General features: G+C 39.5%; 1 protein-coding gene across 4 annotated transcripts in view; it reads right to left on the bottom strand.

Moving 5' to 3' along the window:
- The window catches only part of MINDY3 (MINDY lysine 48 deubiquitinase 3), a 53,128-nt gene extending 49,046 nt beyond the window's left edge, over positions 1-4,082 (bottom strand). For 3 of the 4 annotated variants that reach the window (XM_080610173.1, XM_080610172.1, XM_080610178.1), the window contains exon 1: positions 3,908-4,082. In XM_080610173.1, the coding sequence (XP_080466299.1) occupies positions 3,908-4,004 (97 nt within the window). In that variant the 5' untranslated portion in view covers positions 4,005-4,082. The remainder of the gene's footprint in view (positions 1-3,907) is intronic. The other variant, XM_080610174.1, reaches the window with a different exon arrangement.
- Positions 4,083-22,504: the final 18,422 nt, after the last annotated feature.

A 22,504-nucleotide genomic window follows, 5' to 3' on the forward strand; every position in this document is an offset into this window, starting at 1 on the left:
TCGTGGCCCTCCTCTGGACTTGTTCCAACAGTTCCATGTCCTTTTTATGTTGAGGACACCAGAACTGCACACAATACTCCAAGTGAGGTCTCACGAGAGCAGAGTAGAGAGGCAGGATCACCTCCTTCGACCTGCTGGTCACACTCCTTTTGATGCAGCCCAGGATACTGTTGGCTTTCTGGGCTGCGAGCACACACTGCCGGCTCATGTTCATTTTCTCATTGACCAACACCCCCAAGTCCTTCTCTGCAGGGCTGCTCTGAATCTCTTCTCTGCCCAACCTGTAGCTGTGCCTATTCTATTGATCACAGCCATCAGAACATTTTACAAGAATTACAGAGATACCAATCACTATTTCTCTTCCATCACCCAAATTAATTCAAAATTATTAAACTCAACACAGAGGAACAATTTTCAAATTGCTACTTCTATTTAAGACTTTAAAAAATGACAAGTATGCTCCTTCTGCTTAAAATATATCTGCTTGTTTGGTAAAGATATTATTTCCTAGTAACCCTGCTCTGATCGTGGTCTAACAATATTATAGCTCCAATGACTTAAACCCACTACTACAGATTCTAGCTCCTCAACCAAGGATGTAATAAAAGCCAATCTGGGGATGTTTCAATGTAGTGGACCAAAACCAGAGTCCCAAGCACGTAATAAACAGGAAACCTGCAGAGAATAGGGGAGAATGACAGCATGTCTTTTCTATCTACTCTTCCAGCTCTCAGGATGAAAGAGGATCTAGATAAAACACTTCTTTACATTGTATGTTATAGTTCATATACATGAACTATATGTAGTTATGTATATAGTTCATATATATGTAGTCATGTATATAGTTCATATGAACTATATACTATATATATACTATATATATACACTATATATTCATATATACTATACATGAACTATAGTTCATATACATGAACTATAGTATTAAAACTTTCCTGCAATGCTTCTGAAGTTAAATAGTTGTTTTGAGAAGATTGGCCCATATCTTTCTTTCCAAAGACCAGTGGGAAAACAGCTTAAGTAATTTCGAAAGGATGCTGCGCTCAAACATGCTAGACATCCATAGCTGTGTAGACCTGATGCTACAACATGCCTTAGGGCTGATCTGAACAGTGCCTCTATGAATGGCATTTGTCTCTTGGATCAACGAAGAAAATCACTCCTAACAAGAGTATGTTTCTTTAGGGTTCAGTCCTTCCTAACTCCTTCCTAAGTCATCATATCTATGCCAAGAAACACTGAAGTACGGAACCAAGCCTTTGCACTACATTCAATGTTCACTTCGAGGACTTTGGAAAACAGTATTTACAAAGTTCAAACTGCAAATTCTTCTGCAACCATAAAGAAAAAAAAAAAAAAAAGCTATTTAAAACAAACAAAACAAAAACCACCAAATCAACCAACCAAACAAAAACCAACTGCAACAACAGCTTTGCAACCATGCCTTTAAATCAGGAATCAAACCAGTATATTTAAAGCTGCCAATGCAGCAAACTGAGGGAGTTAGTCACTAACGTCAAACAGCACAGCACGCTAGCTAGGTCAGTTCTGTTAACTGCCCACAGATCAGCCTGCCCTCAGTTCTGACCAAACAACTATGATGGTTAACGAGTTTGGTGCATGACAAGGATTCCCAGAACACTGCTATCTTTACTGAGAAACTGGCTGGTTCGAGTCTTACATTACTCAACACTCTACCTACTCTCTACTTTTCTTTCCAGCTGTAAGTTATAATTCTTAACTTCCAAATGGTTTGAGAAAGGATCAGACAACATTCAGAAAGTATCTGAAATGAACATCAGTGTTGGCACAACACCCTAAAAAAGCCCAAACCCAAACTACAAAAAAAAAAAAAACAAACACCAAACTAGTTGTATGATATTTTCTGTGCATACAATGTGAAACAAGGGTCTCTCTTTTAAACTTTGTGGAAATAATAAAACTTGATTTTTACGCTTAGGGTTTTTTTAATCTTGATGAGTCAGTTTTGACAAAACTCCTCTGCAGTAAGTAAATGGTGCAGAACTTTTTCAACAGAACAGAAATCGAAAGTTGGGTAAATATATCATGCTGCTACACAACATTAAGAACCAAAACTGACTTTCTCGATTCCCAGCACAAATTCTCTAAACAACACACCAGCTTACTGTCATGTGGTTTTACTACATGAAATCGACTATATTGAGAGACACAGTGTGGTTACATGACTTTTCCCAAAGACAGATAAGAAATAATAGCTCCTTTCTAGGACCCACTAAGAACACAAGAGGGCTGTTCCATTAGGATCACAGGTGTGGGACATTACAACACACATTCCAGTAAGTACTGAAACTGCTAAAAAATCTTATACAAACTATCTTGAAAAATGTCAATTTTGGTAACCTAACATTACTAGTTAAAAAAATAATTAAGCATTTTAACACTACTTTTTCTGACCTCGCAAAAACCTTGTGCTGAAACAGCAACACTCTACCAAAACTTGAGATATTTTAACAAGTAGTTATATTTCAATTAAAATAATTGATTCAGTAAAAAAGAGTAGCACTTTATTAGGCCTGCTTAAATTCTAGACCTTAGAAGGAATTTAGCACTTTTTCCCCCAATTATTTCTCACTGAATTATCTGAACACAAATTAGCCTAAGGAAAAAGATAGGAGAATTTGTTAACGCACTCTGTGTCCCGTGAGAGGGGAGAAGCTGTGCAGCTCCCAAATCAACATCACACATGCATCTACTGAAACTATGCAAACAACAAAACTCATGTTAAAAAAGCCAAACAGAAGAGCAAGGAACAGAGAGCACTAAAAACATCCTTCTGTTTTGGCCAACATTAGCCTGAGACCTGAATGCATTATATTATTTTTTTATCTGTGAATTCCACTATCATTTGGAGATTTTCTCCAGGAATTTGTGATGTTTTTATTAAGATGTTCATAACCCTTACTAGAACTCTTTGAAGCCCACAGTAAGTTACAGAGAAGGCTGTTACTCCCTTCTTCCAGGCACGACAGGTACACAGCCCGTTTTCTTGCATATTATTTTTACTGGTAAAGTCTCTCTACTACACCCTTCAACTGTAGTTTTGGAAGAACACCACAAAGACTCCATCGAGAAGAAACTACGTGTAGGTTGCAAAATTCAAATACGGTAAATCACCTTACAAATACCTTAGGTTCCACGGTTGCTTTATCTCTTGCCCCACCCTAAAGACGGCGTGCACTTGCTTCAACCGCGAAAGAACCAGCTTAAAACAATGTGTGGGTCTCTGTCCCAAGCCTGCCCTCACTTTCGCCACGTCTGCTTAAGACTCCCATGTTCTTCCTCTTCCCCCCCCCGCCCCCGAAAAAAAAATAAAATAAAAACCCCAGACAACTTGTGCTCATGTTCCCACAAGCTATGCAAATAACGGCACAAGATGCTGTGAGATACATTTAAGAAGCGCAGTCCCCTCCCCACCGTTTCAAGGTCCTTTGCAGGTTTGTGGCACAAGACGACCAAGCTGCAAAAACATAACGCTTAGCCAGTGAAACTGCTGTATCATTTTTCCCGTGGGCCACACGCGGAGTTGCCGGTGACGGGAACATGAAAGACAACGACTGTCCCCGTCCCCTTTCACAGCGGCTCGGCGGGACCGCCGCCCCTCTCGGACACACGAACACGGACAGCCCCACGCCCACCGCGGCGCCAGCAGAGGAGGCCGGGCGACTGCCCGGGAGAGCTGTGGGTGTGTCCGGGCAGGTGGGCCGAGAACTGGGGGGCGGGCCGAGGGCCGAGCAAGGCCCCCGGTGAGGAGGGGGCAGAAGGCCGGGCAGACACGGGGGCGGCAGACAACGGGGGCGGGTGAAGGGCCGGGCAGGGAGCGGGGCCGGGACACGGTGCACGCAGATACCTTGCGCCCAGCGGCAGAAGATGGTGTCGGCCAGTCCGCGGGGCCCGGCCTTCTTGCCCCACACCAGGTGGACAAGTTCCTGGCCCGCCTCAGACATGACGAGGCGGCGGCGGCCCTGAGGCCGGGCGGGCGAGGCAACTCCCGGCAGCAGAAGCTGCTGTAGCAACCGCGGCCCCTGCGCAGGGGAGGGGCCGCACCGGGAGGGCGGGGCCGGGCGGGGCGCTCGCGCGCTGGAGGGCGGGACCTGGCCGGGCGCCACGGGGAGGTGCGCATGCGTGGCGGTCGTTTTTCCGCTTCCCCAGCAGCCCCTGGTGCTTCCGCGGGTGACGGGGGAAGGGTGGTGGAGGGGAGCGAGGCGTTCGGCAGGGATGCGGGCAGGCAGTGAGGACAGGTGTGCTGTCTTGTGCCGGTAGCCCGGGCGGTATCGAGACCGCAGCATGGTGTGTGGGGTGTGTGTAGATGAGCGTAGCACTGAACCCAAATAGTAGCCCTCATAGAATCATTTTGTGATTTTAAACACAATTCTTCCGAAGGGTGGTAACTACTACCACTGGAAAAACTGGATTAAGGATGTTCTCTTAGAAAACAGTGTTTCAATCTAAAAATTTTCTAGGCGAGGCTGTTGCATATGCCATCTTAGAATTCTTTATGTCATGTACAGATGGAATTGTGCTGTGATGTGCCTACCCACTTCATCATTATATACTCCCGTTACTTTTATGGGGATTAAGCACATAGGGAGACTTAAACGTGCAGTCATTCTGCCTTCATAGTCAATATCGGGGTGTTTAAAAGCTTTCTGACGTGTCATATCACAAATTGATCAGAATATGGTGTGTTTGTACTGATTTTTAAGCGTTTTCAAATAGCTGAGTGATTAAACATTTTCTGAATAATTACTGACAAGCCATCAATTTCCTTCGGTATGGATTACAGAATGGATTCTGGATTTGCATAAGTAATGCTTATAATGGACACTTTCTGATTTTTAGCATGAAGAAAGAACTCCAAATAAGAAAGAATTTAAAGGCATAGCAACAAAATCATGTTCTGGACATACTATAATAAAAGTCATCATGTTTTTGATTTCCCTCTGATTCAAATCAATTTTTCAGTAAAATGCAAATTATGTAGATGTAGTATTTTGAGTTTAATGCTAGGTATAGCACGGTTGGAATTGTAAACATCCCATCAGAAGGACGCAAATATCAAAGTGTATGTATTTTAAAGTGTATTGAATATAGATTTGAAATACAGAATGTATATCACAGTGGTGTGATGGTGCAAGCATAAGTCAACCAGCTCAACAAAGTTCAGACAATCCATTGATAGGCTTTATGAGGAGGAGGAAGGAACTGCAAGTTTTAGCCTATCTCCTCAAGCTGCTAGGCTTGTTCTGAGGAAGCAAGCTTACATTGTCGTGGATGCTCAGGGTATAGTCTGAAAAAAAACAATTTGGTCAGTGAGTGGAGAATTGAGGGGCACTGTAAAACAAAGGTGCTGAATCTACAGCTGGACAATGGCCACTGCTGTGTGGAAGAGGGATTGTACCACCCTGGGGTACCAAAAGGCTGGAAAAGCTCCTCCATTTCCCCTTTCTGGTGCATTGAATCATTATTTGTGCATTGTCAGAAGGAAGTTAATTAGAATGAGAGTGCCCTGTGATGGGTGCAAGCAGGTATTCACACTGAAACAGATGTAAGGAAAAGCTCAGTCACAAACTTAGGAGTTGTGAGCAGAAGAGGTGCTGCAGTTTAATGTGCAAATAAGTGCAGTTGTTTTACTTTCTCCTCATAGTGTGGAAGAATGCTTATCAACTGCACATCTGCGATTACAAGCTAGCAGCTAACACTCCTGTAAAGTCACAATATCGAGTTGAATCTGTATTTCTAACCTGAGTCAGAGTGACAAATAGCCACATTTTGGTGTGGTGGCAGTTTTGTTGTGTAGCAGTGATAGTGAGCTTTTAGGCTAATGCTCTCTGCTATGTAAGAATGACTTAACTTCTGAAATTACTGTTGTGTATCTCTGGTATCGCTAGCTTGCTCCATGTAATTTGAACACAGATATGAGAAAACATGTCTTCAGAATTGCTATACTGACAAAAGCAAAGACAGTAACGAGAGACATAAGCTGTAGAATGATTTTACCCATCTTGATTTGGTTGGCATACAGCATGTGGAGTTCAATATAGACAAAAAATAATGAATCTGGGAACAAGGAAGCAATTTTGGGCATATGTGCCAACTGGAACAATCTGCCATGTGCTGGTTAGGAAAAATGTTAGGAAATTATTTAGGAAATACCACTGAAATCATTAGCTTTACTGTTCTGCTAACAGGCAGGGTACTCAACAAAGTGATCCCACACTAGCCATATAACATGCATGGTTTATTAAACAAGCACATTATAGCAAATAAGCGCACTAAAGCAAACACACTAACCTGAATCAGGTATATATCTCTATATGTAATAAATAAGCACAATAAAGTGAATCATGTATATATATATAGGTGTAACACAGAAGAAAATTAGCAATGCATCAAATCATTACTGCATAGAGAGAACAGTAATTAAGAAGAAATACATCACCAGTTACCACCTAATCATCATCCAGGCCCACAGTCCAAGCTGGGAAGCCCTGTTGCAGATGATGCCAGGAGTCTCAGGTAATTGGAGAAAATTCCTGCGTGGTGCATGCACCACGTGGTGAGGCTTTGGATTTGGCTGCAAGAGGGTCCTGCTTTTATACTCTTAGAAAAACAGCCTGCTTTATGCCAGATTTCTTATTGTTTACTCGTGGCTGTGCAGTCTCTCACTATCTCCCTGTTCGCGCTGGGTGTTGGACAGGCGCCCTGGTGTGGCCAAGTATGAAAGCCATAGAAGAGAGCCATGCTTGTATTTTCCTGCTTCTTTCTGACAAACAGTCACAGTGAACGTATATATACTTTATCAAATACACTTTGACAAAAACATACTTTACTATGTCTCTCACGGTCATGAGCAGGGTTCAACTCTCAGCTAGGTTCCCATCCATTACACTAATAAAAATGGCAAAAAGGAAACTGTATAATCAGCTGTAGAAAATGACAGTGAATACAAGTGAATGAAACTGTGAATGTCATCAGTTATGACTTTTGATCTCCCACTGCTCATCTTTTAAGGTTTGGGCATTCATAAGCTAGTGATAAGCATGCCAAAGAATGGGACTGGAAAATACGTGTGTGAATTTGTGGAGGTTGCAGTTAGTGAGGAGGAGACTAGAAAGGAGGATTAGGAGAAAAGCATATGAGAAGACAGGTATTTTGGAATTAGGAACATACCAGGGCTTCTGTTTTTAAAGGTTGTTGGGTTTGTTCACTTGGGGAGAAACTGTGGGCTCACTCATGTCTAATATCAGGTTGACTTATATACACTGAATAGAATGTGTGTGGATTGGAGTATTTTCTAAAAATATGAAACGGTGGTGTTTAAATCTTGTTTCTGTGGACTCTGGGATGCATGAACGGTACTGTAAAGTCAGGGCTTCATGAAAGACAAACAAGCCAGCAGACTTCTCTGCATATTGGGTCTTTTCCTCATTAGCATGTTTAGACGTATGCAAATCAAGAAAGATTAAAAATCGTTACTCTATAGCGTTGCTTGGATATATTCTGAGTAGAATGCACAGATTTGAGCTACTTTTTCAAATAGTTGCTATTAAATGTACAAGTTTTGGTTGTTTTTGTGGTTTGTTTTTTTTTTTTTTTTTTTCTGTAACGTTGGACTGCCATCATGTGGCACTTTCAGAAATAGCTGCAAGTTTTTTTTCCTTTTTAATATGCGCTCTTCACTTATTTTTTTTTTTTTTCCCTTGTGAAATGCTGTTAGTTCCCTCTGCAGACTGGTCTGGTGGGTTTGGGTTTTATTAGGAAAGCATAGCAATAGCCGTTTTCTTCCGTCTAGTCTCTAATCCAGACTCACTTGGTTTATCTTGATTCTGTTGATCTCAGTTTGTAACACCTCACAGCAGTTCACTACACATAACAATATTCTATATGTGTGCAGGCCTTTTGGTTTACTTAATGTATTTTTTAAGGATTAAGTCTATTCATGAAAGTTTTTGTATTAATTGAGGGTTTATGGGCTTACGGATATGAACTGTTGACAGTGAGCAGTGCAAATTACAGATATTGTATATTTTTGCCAGACAAATCTTAATGAAGTTCATCTACAGTGAGATAGCTTTGTCTTATTTGTCTTTAAAAATTTGTTGTCTGGCTTGAGTAGTAGGAAAAACAAATCTATTAATAAATGTCAAGCAGCTTAGTGCATACAGCTCCAAAGGGAATCACAGTGCTGGTGTGTAATGGTATATTTATTCTATTTAAGTTTATTTAAATTGTTCTGATATTAGTGAGGAGGTAGAATTGCCTATAACAATTATAAGTTTCCTACAGTTCCATTTTCTGTTACTCTTTTCTTTTAATCACTTCACTTCCCCCTCCAACTAAGCGAAAACCACACCATGAGGTGTATATAGAAAAAAAGGTTATGAAGAATTTGAAACATTATGGTGGGCTAGAAAGGGCAATTGAACCAAATCACAAGTGTTTACTTGTTTACCTGTTGTTTGGATACCTAACATGCTACCAATGCCTGTGTACCAGGCCTTTGTTGATAGTGGAACATGAAGTGTTATGTACCTGTTTGCTTTCACAATGATTCCTGAGAGGAATTTTGGTATCAAAACCTCCACTCAAAATTCCATTTGTGTGCACATTTGTGTCTGGGGAATAATGAATGTTATCATTTTACAAGATGCTGGTTACTCCCTTTGTTGCAGCAGAGGTAAGCTCTGGACTGTGGCTGATAACTGATTTTTCCAACTTGTTCGCAGTTGAGGTAAACATAATTGTAGTAGCAGTGATGACAAAGTGGCAAGAGAAAGAGTCACCAATCCCTGTTATTTTGCTCAGGCTAGCCAGTAAGACACTATATGGAAGAGACAAGAACACAGTGTCCCCATCCTGAACTGGGGTAGCTCTACAGGGTTTGGTGTCTGGCAAAGGAAAAGGCCCCACAATCCAGGGAATGCGCAAAGTTGCTTTCTGCCAGCAGGAAGATGGAGAGGGAAATTGGGGCACAGAAATGAAATCCTTCAGGTGCCAAGGGACATACTGTGGCCCTGAGACTTGCATGGTTCATTTTATCTCTTCTTAGGCCTCTTTATTTTGAGAAGAGGGTAAAAACTTGTATTTTGAGCTGCGCATTATCACTAGACTCTCTGAGTAGGTAGACTCCAAGTCTCAGAAACAGAAAGCTCTGATGTATTTTTATTTTCTCTTTCTAAATGTTGGATTAGTGCTGGATTTGAAAAAATTCTTGAAGGACTGACTCCTACTGAAATTACAGAAAAGAGAAAATGGGCAGTTTCTTGGTGGATGCTTGCCAGCAGAATCTGTCCATGAGATAAAACAAGCTATTGATTAGCCTGAGTGTGTTAATGTTTGGGATTGACATCCTTGGGGAATGGGAAGGAATTTCCAGAGAGTCACAACTTTCTGTAATAGCCAATATAGCAAGTTAAAAAAGAATTCTTTCTTGTACACATATATATAGTATCTTAATGCTATAGATGATAGTTGAGGCTTAAGTGAGCTGTTTAAAACTGCTGGAAGTAGAACCGATGAGTGAATACCCATGTATGTTACCATAAAAGTCAGTTGGAGAAACTCTCTAAGACTCAATTTGGAGTTTAGAAAGCAGTCATTCTTTATTGTTGCGCTGGGCACACAGCGAATTGTTTCGCAAAGGTGAGTGCTCCCGTTACATGCCGGCGGCAGCTATATACTTAGCATGCTCATGCATATTTACAGTCTTTCCAGGAACTAATTATAATATTTGCATCCTAATTAAGCATGTGCTTTCTTGCTGAGTGGGGGGGGTGGTCTCTGGTGGTTGTCGATAGTCTTCCTCACTGTGTTTGTTGAATGACCTCAGTGCTTGTGCTCGCTTGCAACGTCCTAGTGCTGAGTTAGCAGTGGTATGTCCTTGCTTCTGTTCTGTTCCAGTCTCGCTCCACGTTGGGCGCCACTCTGCTATCTTGAAGGCTAGCATCCTTCTTATTTACTGTCCTCCTTAGTTATCAGTTCCATGATATTCCTTTCCCGTCAGCCAAACATTCCTTTCTCTCTACATGTTAGTAAGTTAGAACAGTTTGGGCTATTTTGCTATGTTAAAGGCACACACACTAGTGTTAGTTTAAAATTTAAGCCTACCTGTATCAATAGTACAACCTACACCAGAACATAATGATTCTACTCACTGTTGCGTTTCATTTAAGATCAGTAAATGTAACTATGGAAAAAAGTATGACAGAAAATGGACTATTTTAGAAACAATAATTTATTCACTTTTTTGCAAGTTATCGTGGCATTTTCATGTTGTTTAAAGGCAAGAGTCTTTTTTGTTTTCTTTCCCCTCCCAAAGCATGCTGAGATTTGATTTTATTTTATTTTCAAATAAAATGATCTTACAGAGACAGGTAAAATTTAAACATTCAGTTATCCTTATATAAGGATATCCTTGTATCGTGTGAATCATACTCAGTGTATGGTTCACAGCAAATAGCTCTGGATTATGGCCTGCAGTGTTTTTGAAGAGACAAAGGAAAAAAACTGGCATGTAATTGGCAAGAAAAAGTCTGTAATTATTAAGACTATTAGGAATATAATTAAATTAAGAATGTCAAGTGCCAACACAGTGATGTTAATACTGTATCTCTGGCATTATTAGTTACAAGTGGCTCAGACAAGCTTAGTGCGACATGAATGGGCTAATAACTTGCTCTGCAGTCACTGCCCTCTGGTTAATTGCATAGTTTACCTAGCAGTGACAGTGCACTGAAGAAAAGATAAAAAGAGCTAGTAATGCAGTTAAATTTTTGAAAGGCAATTTTAGTAATGTGAACTACATTTCAAACTGGAACATTATTTGAAACAAAAAACTAAATTGTTTATTTGCAATAAAGCTGTATTGAAATATAGTATTGAAATGTTAACAGAATTAAATGCATGTAATTTAGTCAAAATTGGATGGGAAAGTTCCAGTTTTGCAAAAGGACTAGTTTCCTGCAGAAAATTCCATCTAAGTATTTAGACCAGTTTTACTTTTCATCTTGGAGAGAATGGGGGAAAGTTAGTTTTGCTGGGAAAGTTTTGTGTTGGAAGAATGCAGAATGAAGAGGTTGTTCAGGTTGCTGATAGGAGAAAACTAAGATACTCAAAAGTCTGTATTAAAAGGGACAGGAACTTCATTCTGTACATGGGGCCATCAAAATCATTTGCCCATTTAAGTATCTTGCTGTCTAAATTATTTTTCTTACTTTCACAGGTTTTCTGTTCTGAATTATTTTCTGAAAGCCAGGCACAGTTGTGCTCCTCTTTATGTTCTCATCTCTTTTTTCATCTGCAGTACTTATGTTTCATGACACCTGCCTTTTGTTTAATTTTCCATCCTTAACCATTGTTCTGTCACCTTAAGTATTAATATAAAGGTTATTGGTTTTTTATTCCCGTATGACATTTTTTCCCTCACGTCTGTTATGGAAATTCATTATTTAATCTTTTTTCACAGAGGTAGCTGAAAATCTCATCTACTTTCATACTGATACCCTTTCCCTAAGAGTCTGTGAGTTCCTTGGGCCGGTGACACACTCTGCAAAAGTATCACATATCCGTGACATTTTAAGAATACATAAGGAAGAATACAAGGATAAGAGATTCACAGGGAGAAACCATGTTGGGAACAATAAATTTGTCTAGAGGAGATGCTGGGCAGCACTGAGAAAAGCATCCATCAGATAAGAAACCATAGGGAAAGGGAGGTCATGAATAAGTTACTGTAACTTCAGAATTGATTTGAGATGGGTCGTTCGTTTCATCAGAAGGTGAATTCCTACTTCCTCATTACGGAATGTTGTCATCACACCAGCCTATATGATAGGATTTTTATACATCAGTATGGCTTATATATCACTTATTGTATAGACCATATATGTGTGAGTCAGGCACTGAACCTTGTGGTTGCTTCAAATCATTAAAAGGTTTGCTAAATTTGAATAAAAGTTCTTTGTCCGCTAGAGGGTGTTGTGGTTCTTAGAATAGCTACTTAGAATAATGCTACTTAGTTTGACTGAAGTCAGTGCAATAAAAAAATCCTTGACACAATCGGGTGGCTAAGAAATTAAGGGTCAGGGAGCTTTGCTGATTTATAGCAGCTGAACATCTGCTTTGGAACACACAAAATGAAGGATTTGAAATTTATGGTTTCCCACAACAACCATGACTTGTCCCTGTTTTACTGACAACTTTTATTCTTGAACATACAAAACACTTTATTCTTTTTTCTTTTAAATTTCTCCACCTACAAAATTATGCTGACATTTTTGTTCGCTTGCCATTTTCTTATTTTCTTTATAAAAAAGAATTAACACTAGTAAAATATAATACACGTTCTCCCATTCATTCATCATTCTAAGCAGCAATTGATAGGCATCAAAGCTTCAAGAGATGATTGTAATCTAGAACTGTTTAGATGAATTAGGAACATGTCCTCAATGCCATGTTCCTCTCTTAGTTAAAAACTCTGTAGATTAATAGAAGTATTTTCTCAATACTACATTCCTCTGATAGTTAAAACAATCTATTCTTGAGATAAAATACTTTGACTGGTTCATGGACCTCATGGACCATGGACCATACCTGAGAGTATTATAAAAGGTTTTCTTTTAAATTTTGCCATTAGATGAAAACAAGTAAGGTTCCATTTCATAGAAATTTAGTTTGTACTGAAGGGGGCCTACAATGTGGGATGTGGGAGAGGGACTCTTCATCAAGGACTGTAGCAATAGGACAAGGGGGAGTGGGTTTAAAATTAAACAGAGGAAGTTCAGGTTAGATATAAGGAAGAAGTTCTTTACTGTGAGGGTGGTGAGGCACTGGAACAGGTTGCTCAAAGAAGTGGTAAATGCTCCATCCCTGGCATTGTTCAAGGCCAGGTTGGACGGGGCTTGAGCAACATGGTTGAGTGTGAGGTGTCCCTGCCCATGGCAGGGGGGTTGGAACTAGATGATCTTAAGGTCCTTTCCAACCCTACCTATTCTATGATTCTATGATTCATTGGATTTTATAAAACTCAGTTCCAGAAAGGTCTGAGGCTATTAAGAGGTGCATTTTTTTCCCTTTTCTTACTTCCCTTCTGCCCCTCTGAAATATACTAAATATCTTTAGGTATTACATGCTCTTACAAAAATATATGACCTCCTGAAAAGTAAGACTAAGAAGAAAGTTTTCCATCCAGCACAATAGTGTGACTTCTGGTAACACTGCTGTTTGGGAGGAATAATCAGCAGATTAATCTAGAGTATTATGGCAACTCTCATCTTAAGATGGCTGGCTGTGGAAACCAGAGGTGACAGCCTGATATTGCGGCATCTTGTTGAGTCACTAGAAATGGTTCAAGTTGAAATGCTTGTTATTAAATTGTATGAAACGGGTAACGTCAGAGCCTGTTCTGCAATTTGACATAAGGTACATCCTTGCATAGTGTTCTACAAAACTTAGCACTACGTGAAGCACGTATGGATAAGTTTCAAAATCCATTTGTCTCTACTATCGCCTCACCATTTTTTTTGTTTTATAAATCATCATAAGCAGTTAGGATTAGTATACTGTCAGCGGCGTCACCTATGTGCAGAGAAATCCTAGAGGAGCTTTCCTCACCTCTTCTTTAATAGCTTAATTCTGGAGCAGTGCAACTGAAAGCAAAATGCAAGAGCATGTCAGGAGCTGTGAATGTAAGTTGGTGCTGTGATTAATCACGTGACAAGAGAGGATAATTTTGGCTTGGCAACTTTCACATGACACTGAAAGTTAAAGTCAATGTGCAGCTTAATATGGCAAAAATTTCAACAAGCTTTGCGTATTTCACTGAAGAAATACGTTCATTTCAAGGAATTAGTGGTGAGGATGTATACCCTAAACCTTGCACCTCTGAGCTTCCTGTGTTGTTGCATTTGCATCAGAAGTTGCTACCGTGACAGAGCAAATGAAAATCCTGACTCCTCTTTTTGAATTTCAGAGGGCATTGTGTTTGCGATGGGCAGAACTCTTGGGGACAGAGAAGTTTCCTCACAAAATTTCAGCGGGAGATGCAAGGCCAGCAGGGAACTGGTTGTGGCTTCCCAGATTTCTGGATTATTTTTTTTATTGTTATTATCTTTATTTTTATATAATAGTTTGCAGTAGTTGAAAACAGTTGCTGGGCAACTTGTCCCTGTATACTCTGGCCTCCTTATCTGTGGTAAGCTTTCTTCAGGTTACCTATATATCCTCTGTGCCATGTGGTCTGGGAGGGACGTCCACATTCCATTATGATGAGATGACTAGCTGAGCAGATAAAGGGAGAGCAGTGGCTGTTGTATGTCTTGCCTTTAGCAAGGCCTTTAACAGTCTACCTAGTATTCTTACAGCCAAACTGCTGAGCTATGGACTACATAAATAAACAGTAAGGTGGGTGGAAAATTATCTCAACCCCTAAGCTTTAAGGGTGGTAATCACTGGTACCAAGCTCACCTGACAGCTGGCTATGAGTGGCATACCTCAGGGATTGATGCCAACCATGCTTGTCTTCAGTAAGAACTTGTACACTGGATACAGTGCATCCTTTGCAAGTTTGGTGCTAATGAGTTGGAAAGGGCCATCAGTACACTGGAGGGCAGGGCTGCTGGTTGAGGGATTTTGTCAGCCTCCAGAAATGGGCTGTCAGGAATCTCATGAAATTCACCAAAGGCAAATGCGAAGTCCTGCATCTGGGGTGGAATGAGCCCATGCAAGAGCACAAGGCAGGACTGGCTGGCTAAGAGGCAGCTTTGTAGAAAAGGATCCAAGGTCCTTGTGGGCAGTGAGTTGCACATGAGCCATCAGTGTGCCCTTCTGGCAAGGAAAACCAGCTGCATTAGGAGGATAGTCAGCATGTGGAGGGGAAGTGATGGTTCTTTCCTTCTTTCTGGCATTCGTGAGATCCCATCTCTAGTGCTGTATCCAGTTTTGGCTTACCCTGCACAGAAAAGACATTGACAGAGTGGAACAAGTGCTTCAGAGGGCCATTGAGATGCTTCAGGGGCTGAAGCCCATGATATACAAAGGAAGGACTAAGAGATATATTTGTTCCATACTAAGAAAAGGTGGCTAATGCAACCGAGGGAGTCTTAACTGCTGTATATGACTACCGAACAGAAGGATGTTGGGAGGACAGAGCTAGACTTTTATCAGAGGAGCACTGTGGAAGGACAGGAGGCTGTGACATGGGAAACTTCATCCCAGTGCAAGGGGAAAATCTTTTGCCCCAGGAGCAGTCAAATGCTGGAGCAGGTTGCCTGGATAGGTTGTTGAATTTCTGCCCATGGAGATACTTGAAAGTCGAGTGGCCATTGCCTTCAGCAGCTGGATCTATATTGTAGTAGGAGGTTGGTGTGAATGTTCTCCCATGGTTCCTTCCAACTGACATGATTCTATCTGAGGGATTCATTTACATGGTAGTCATTAAGTGTGTATGGACTAATGCCAGTAAGAGAGATCTATTTCTCTTTATTCATATTTTTAAAGTAGAAAATAGAGGTCAATAGTATTTCGTTCTGCATGGGACAGTATAAAGATGAAACAACTAAAATTGAGAAGAAATAAGTCATGAATTTTCATTTGTATGGTATGTTACTTGAATCTTGGAAGTGCATGAACAGTATTACGGTTATTCCACCTTCTCCATCTTCTTGATATTTCGTTTGATATCGAGTGCTTTGATTAACAGCTTAGCAGTTTCCTACTGGAAGTCTCTTGGGGCCTTCCAACCCCATTAATAGCTAAAAAATTAACAGGCTTTGAGAATTTCCCCTCTGACAGTCCAGTATTTGAAAGCTTAAAAAACAAAGGTTTGTATGTAGTTAGTAATCAGTTACAGGGTCATCTTTGTTCCCTTAGGCTAATGGTCCAGAGAGGAAAAGCACAGGGCAAAAATAGTGTGCCATGTATACTCAAGTCTAAAGTTTGGTATCAGATAGGTTGACTATTGCACATTGATAATTGAGCTGTTTCTAGTCTTTCTTGGTTTTCTCTCTTGTAATCCCCCCTCTCCCCCAAGTTATATATTTCTTGTATCAAATAATTTTATTCAGAAATAAATAGTGGTTATAGAGACATTATAGCCTCACTATGGGATTAAATACACACACAATTCTGGGTGAAGTTGTGTAAATCATGACAGTTGTACTCCATCAACTTCCAGTTTTACACCCATAGGATGAGGCATTAAGTACAGTTTTTACCTTGTAAAATGAAGAAAGGGAAACAATAAGAATTTATTGGACCCAATAAACAAAAGAAAAGAGAGTAGAATTTAAGAAGTTATGTGCTAACTTGAAACAATCCGGAAATGAATATTAAATATATGTGCTATATATCTATAGCCATTCAGTGTAATAAATAACATGGAAAAAAACACTGTAAATCATGGGACCCAGCTTAGTTTCTGCATTTTGTTGTTTTGAGTAAGATCAACGAGGCCGAATAAGAAACTACAGATTGACTTTTTACATTACACTCCTTTGAACTGGGTTTGTGTAGGTAAAGACTAGGAAATAATAATGTGCCAGATGTTTCCTGTTGCATCCTGTAACATTAGCCAAATGTTACATCTGCCTTGCTGTTTGCCTATAGATCTTGCTATAGCTGGGTCTTTTGCTCTCCTTGAGCTTCTTAATAGGCATGGTCAGCAGTATTTGATTTCCCTGCTTGCCTCGAGGTTTTGCGATGTCAAAATTAATATTTTAGATTACTGAACAGAATTAGGATTCAGCACAAAAATTTGTTATTGACTTGTTGGAAATTAGGGCAGGTCTGGAAGCAGCAGCTCCTGCAGTACGTTCTGAAGTATTTTTCAAGAAAAATTTAAAATACATTTTAAAGTATTTTTAATAAACACCTTACTAACTGTTTTGCCAGAAAGCATGAGAAATACATTATGCTCTTAACATCTAACCGTGCATGGTAAAGAAATACATAGTGTTAACTTATGTAATCAACATGTGAAGTCCAAAGAGACCCAAAGTTGGATGGATTTTCAACAAGTGGTTTTGAAGGGCTGCCATTTTCCTGTACTTAACTATGAGTTGTCAATGAAACAGTGTCATAAAGCATTTTTCAGGAACTGAAGCAAAATAGCTTTCACAGGGGGAAGTTTTTAAATCAGGTCCTATATATTTACTTTTTGTAACAGTCACCCAAATACCGGTAGTAGTTCCCTGGACAGAAGATGGCCTCTTTCCTATTTCAGAATAAATGGTACAAAAAGCTTGTTTGCGATGGTGTTAGAAACGTTGTGATGTTGGATGCCAAGGACATCACAAAAGTTGTCTTCAATGCCTGTCCAAATTTGTGTTAGCATGAAAGTTGGCATGAATACCAGTGCCAGACTTAAGAATTTGGCAGAGATTTGCCAGATGCTCTTCCAGCAGCTCACCTGGAACACTGAAGGCAATAGGAACTCTTACTTGGTTTTTGAAACACACATCCTTTTTTCCAGTATATCAGTACCCAGTATTGAATTCTGCCTTCATCAATGGAAGTTTTGGATACAAATGCTTCTTCAGAATCATCAACAGTCAAACAATGGGAGAGAGATCTGCTTTATTTTTCATCTAAAGCTAACTGAGAAGCTTTACCAAAATAATCACCCACACAATATATTCAGCTCCAGCAAGAGTGCTCAAAAGCTTCTCAAAGCTGTACTGTTATAGTATGCCTAAAAGGAAAAGCTGGAAGATCAGTCACCAAAGACACACAATCACCCTAAAGTAGTTAATAACTGCCAGTATCTGGTTTCAGGCTGGAGAAAGCAATAAGCTACACAGCACTAGCTTCTTTAGGTATTGGTGTCATGTATGCTTATTATGCAAAAACTGATAAAGAGTGTAAGGTCCACTGAAAAATACATTTCTTATTACAGCTAATTTTTTTTAAGTTCCTTACCAGCTGTAAGAGAAACATAACTGTGAAAGGGAAAAAAAAACCCCAACATTATTCTGTTTAGAAGATAGTGAAATTTTTTAATATTGAAGGAGAAAATAGAATAAAGTTGGTCAAAAGAGACCGATTTCATTGAAGAAGAAAATAGCTGTAAGACTTAAGGTACCTCTAAAAGTGGGAAAAGAAAGGCAAAAAACCCTGAAAACCTCATTAGAATCTCGTTAGGAAAAAAATAGGTTACTACTAGTGCAAAGGTAAACCAATTGTAACAAAAGTAATTAGAGTGTGGTGGGTTGACCCTGGCTGGGTGCCTGGTGCCCATCTCTGTCACTCCCCTCTCTGCTCCTGGACAGGGAAAAGAAAGCACAATGAAAGTCTCGTGGGTTTAGGTAAGGGCAAGGAGAGATCACTTACCAGTTACTGTCATGGACAAACTTCTCACAGGGTCACAGTCTCCTCCAGGCATGCTCCTGCTCCGGCATGGGGTCCTCCATGGGTTGCGGGTGGGTATCTGCTCCACTGTGCACCTCCATGGGCTGCAGGGGGACTGTGCCTCACCATGGGCTGCACCACGGGCTGCAGGGAATCCTCTGCTGCAGTGCCTGGAGCACCTCCTCTCCTCCTTCTGCACTGACCTTGATATTTGAAAAGCTGCTCCTCTCACATGTTCTCACTCCTCTCTCCTGGCTGCAGCTCCTCCTGGGCAGTAGCTTTTTTCACTTTTTTAACTACGTCATCCCAGAGGCGCTACCACCATTGCTTGTGGCCTCAGCCTTGGCCACCGGCGGGTGCGTCTTGGAGCCAGCTGGCATTGGCTCTATTAGACACAGGGGAAGCTTCTAGCAGCTTCTCACGGCAGCCCCTCCCCCCCAGAACCTTGCCATGTAAAGTGTATTATTTGTTCTGAAGGCCATGCTTTTTTGCGTTTTTTTCTCAACCTGTCTGAAGTGTGATTTAAGGTTAATAAGGCGTTCCTCACCCAAGCCTGTAACGAATCCATGAAGCAGGGCCATTTGACATCTTCACAAGTGCCCTACATGCCCAGCGATCCTCTGAGTGTCTGAAGTTTACGGGACTGTTCTGCAGTCAACAGGCAGAGGGCAAGCACCACAAATGTCAAAGGAAGCAGAAGTCTTTTGCAGTGACTCTTGATGACACTGGAGGGTCTCTCACATACACTCACACAGCCAATGCTGTGAAAGCCAAAAGGTAAAGATCCTTGGTGTCTCATTTTATTGGTTTTCTTTAATTTGAATTCCTAAACAAACAAAGCACATGCAATTATTCTTTTAGTCTGTCTCTGCATCTTTCCTTTCAACTACACCTAAAACCTTCTGAATCCTAGAAACTGGTTTCAAACACTATGGACAGTGTGGATCTGATATCTTAAAGGTGATGAATTTTGAGAAGTTTTGTGGAAATTGGGATTTGAATAGAGAAGATTTCCTTTATTGCAGAAAAGACAAAAAGAACTTACATGTGTTAGTACTTGTGCTGAAACAGAAACTGGCTGGGCAGTTACCATGTGTGTGACTCCGCATTTGCCCAGACAAATACTGGGATAGAAGCAGGAGCTGTGACAGGCAAGCTCTGTGAGGGATGTCATACAAAACCTGCTAGGAGAAAAGGACTCATTAATTCTGTTGCTTATGAAAAAATATTTATGTTGTATAATTCTTGTTATATTTCAGTGTAAAATAGTTATGATCACAGGTGAAAATATTGATAGAAACAGACTATACGATTTATTCCTTGTTTTGTAATTAACTAGTATATTGTAGTTACATATATATTTTTGTTTCAAATAACTTTTAACAAATATGCTCACAGGGGGGTCCTGGCCTCATCAACTAAGCACTTTTAATAAAATAGAAAGAGAACTAGTTTTTGTTGTTCACAAGTCATGCGATATCTTCCCTAGGAAAGTCATATGCATTTTTAAAAGAGCATTTTTGATCAAGAAAACTTTGATTTTTTTTCTGATCACTGCAAACAATGACACTCATTTCAAACAGGGCTGCAATTCTTTCTCTGCTTTGAATAAAGATAGTTTTAACAGAAACTTCTTAAATCAGGAGAAGGTACATGATTTAGTTCTCTCACTTGCAGTTCTATAAACCATGTAATGTTATATTATAAAACTTTGGTAGATATACGATACAGACTTCAGGGTCAGCTTGCAGAATGTATTTGTCTAGAATAAAGTAAGTTAAACTACGGAAAAGTTTGTGCAATCTGTTTCCTTACTATTTAAAAAAAAAAAAAAAGAAGGACAACCCAACATGTTTGGCTTCTGCTATTAAAATGATTAAGTAATTTACACTGCAGAGATCCACTTCCAGACTTAAGCCCTCAAACAAAACCATTGGTTTTCAACACAGGGAAAGTATATAGAGCTCCTGGCTTTGTTCTATTTTGATGAAGTATGTCATTGATAAAAGAGAGTTCAGGCTCCCCTAAACCAATTAAAATGTTTTTGCCTCAGGTGGTAAATAAAAGCACATGATAGAACTAAAGCAGACTGGGAGAGTGGTAATCAGTACAGTGGTTCAGTATTGAACAATATTGAACACTGTAACAATAACACATAATAAATCATTTTGAAAGGTACATTGGGTATAATTTTTTTTCAAGGACAAATAAAGTATACTCACAAGGATCAAAAGGACACTTTAGTTTACGTTCTATTTTAGAAATTATTGGCAGTTCCTTTTTAAAGTAGCGTTAGCTTGCTTGATGGCAAAATATTCATGAGAATACTTTTCAGTATGCGTGAGTTGGATGTAAGTATGTTTTATTGAAAGATTTCTTGGAAGCATTATGCAACTGTAATGTTTCACTTTTAAGAGCACTGTCTTGATTTTTATACATTAAATATGTGGATCTGATAAATTTGAGATGTATTCAACCCACTTATACCATGCAAGCCAATGTAAGAGTTCAGGTTGTGTTGTTGCTGTACCATCTTTTCCTTTATACAAGTAATTCACTAAATGAAAAATTGTTTGTATTAGAAGAACATTTTACTAAATCCATGCCCAGATTCCAGCAGACTCAGTATTCCACCCAGAAGGTTCAACAGAAATCCAAACAGACTGTTCTTCCCATTTTTATACTCCACAAGAGGATCCTATGTGAGGAGTCAGTTCATTCACCCAAGTCCATGAAAGGTAATGGTTAATACATAGAATGGCAAATATATAGAATGGCTGAACCCAGAACAATGCTGAAAAACAAATACTGTATGTTTAGAATAGAAATTATTTAAACAATAAGGCAAAGCAAAATTTACAGTGTGACTTTTGTGTTTTGACCTTGAAACCAAACTTTTTCATTTCAATTAAATTATTTTTTTTATTTACTTCATTTACTACTTTGTTTACTTCTCAAATATAATTTCCTTTAACTAGATTATGTCCTAATTTGGGATAATTATTGTCCATTTTCAGTAAGAACTCATCCATTTCTGATAAACATTTGCATCTGCTGATGACGTATACCCATTTAAGAAAATCAGCTTACATTGTTTTCCTTTGAATCATCACAATTTCCTTATTTGAATACAAGCATGCTGAAACACTCAGAGACGATGAGCACAAGTTTTCATGGAACCTAGCTTTACCTCAGTGGGACTGAGAACTCCTGTATAAGCAAACAGATCTTTTACTTATTTCAGTTAATTCAGCCTAATAACTAAAACTGTGCTTTGCTTCCTTGTAAACACTTCTGAAAGCTCTGCTCTTGTATCTCTTCTCCACAAATTTTGTTGGTTGCGGTTTTTTTCTTTTGTGATAATAGATTTTTACTGTGATAAAACAAAGCTGACATTCTCTTTTAGATTTTGTATGTCAGTAAATCATTTTTAGAACTATAAAATTCCAAAATATCCAGGAAACATTGTAAGCATCTTCCTGTAAAACTGCAGTTCTCTGTGCATATGTGAGTTAATGAATGATTGGAGCATTGTATGGTTTTACTTCCAACATTTTATGAGCTACATTTTTTTCCCATTGTCAAAGAAATTTTTGAGCTGAGTTACAGGTGCCAAGGAGATAATGAAGATTCCCCATGATCAAAACTGAGTAACAAGAAAAAGTCTTGCTATTGTATTTGTATAAAAGGGCCATTATCCATTAGATGCCAGCTTCTAGCTATGCAGTGCCATTATGCTTAACAAAGAGGTTCATGCTTTCTGCACCCTCTCAACCTAAGATGAACAAAAAAGAGAGTATCAGGATCCATAGGAGCACTGATTAATCTTTCCAGCTTCTTGAAGTTGAAGAAAACCCCAATGGTTGCAAATATACTGCATAATTATCAACTTCTGCTTACCAGTCTCCAATGTTAATTCCAGCAGATAGTGTAAAGATGTGTTTAAAATGTTATTGTGTTTGATTTGGAAAAAGAACATTAGATTTTTCAAACAGAAGCATTTGGAGAATGGGTTTTTAAAGTAAAATTTAAAATATTGTGTTGCAGTCCAGTCCAGCAAATCATAGCAATTTGTGGTCATGACCCAAGGCAACTGTTGCTG

This window comes from Psittacula echo (assembly GCF_963264785.1).
Source record: "Psittacula echo genome assembly, chromosome: 2".
In the NCBI taxonomy this organism is placed as follows: domain Eukaryota; kingdom Metazoa; phylum Chordata; class Aves; order Psittaciformes; family Psittacidae; genus Psittacula; species Psittacula echo.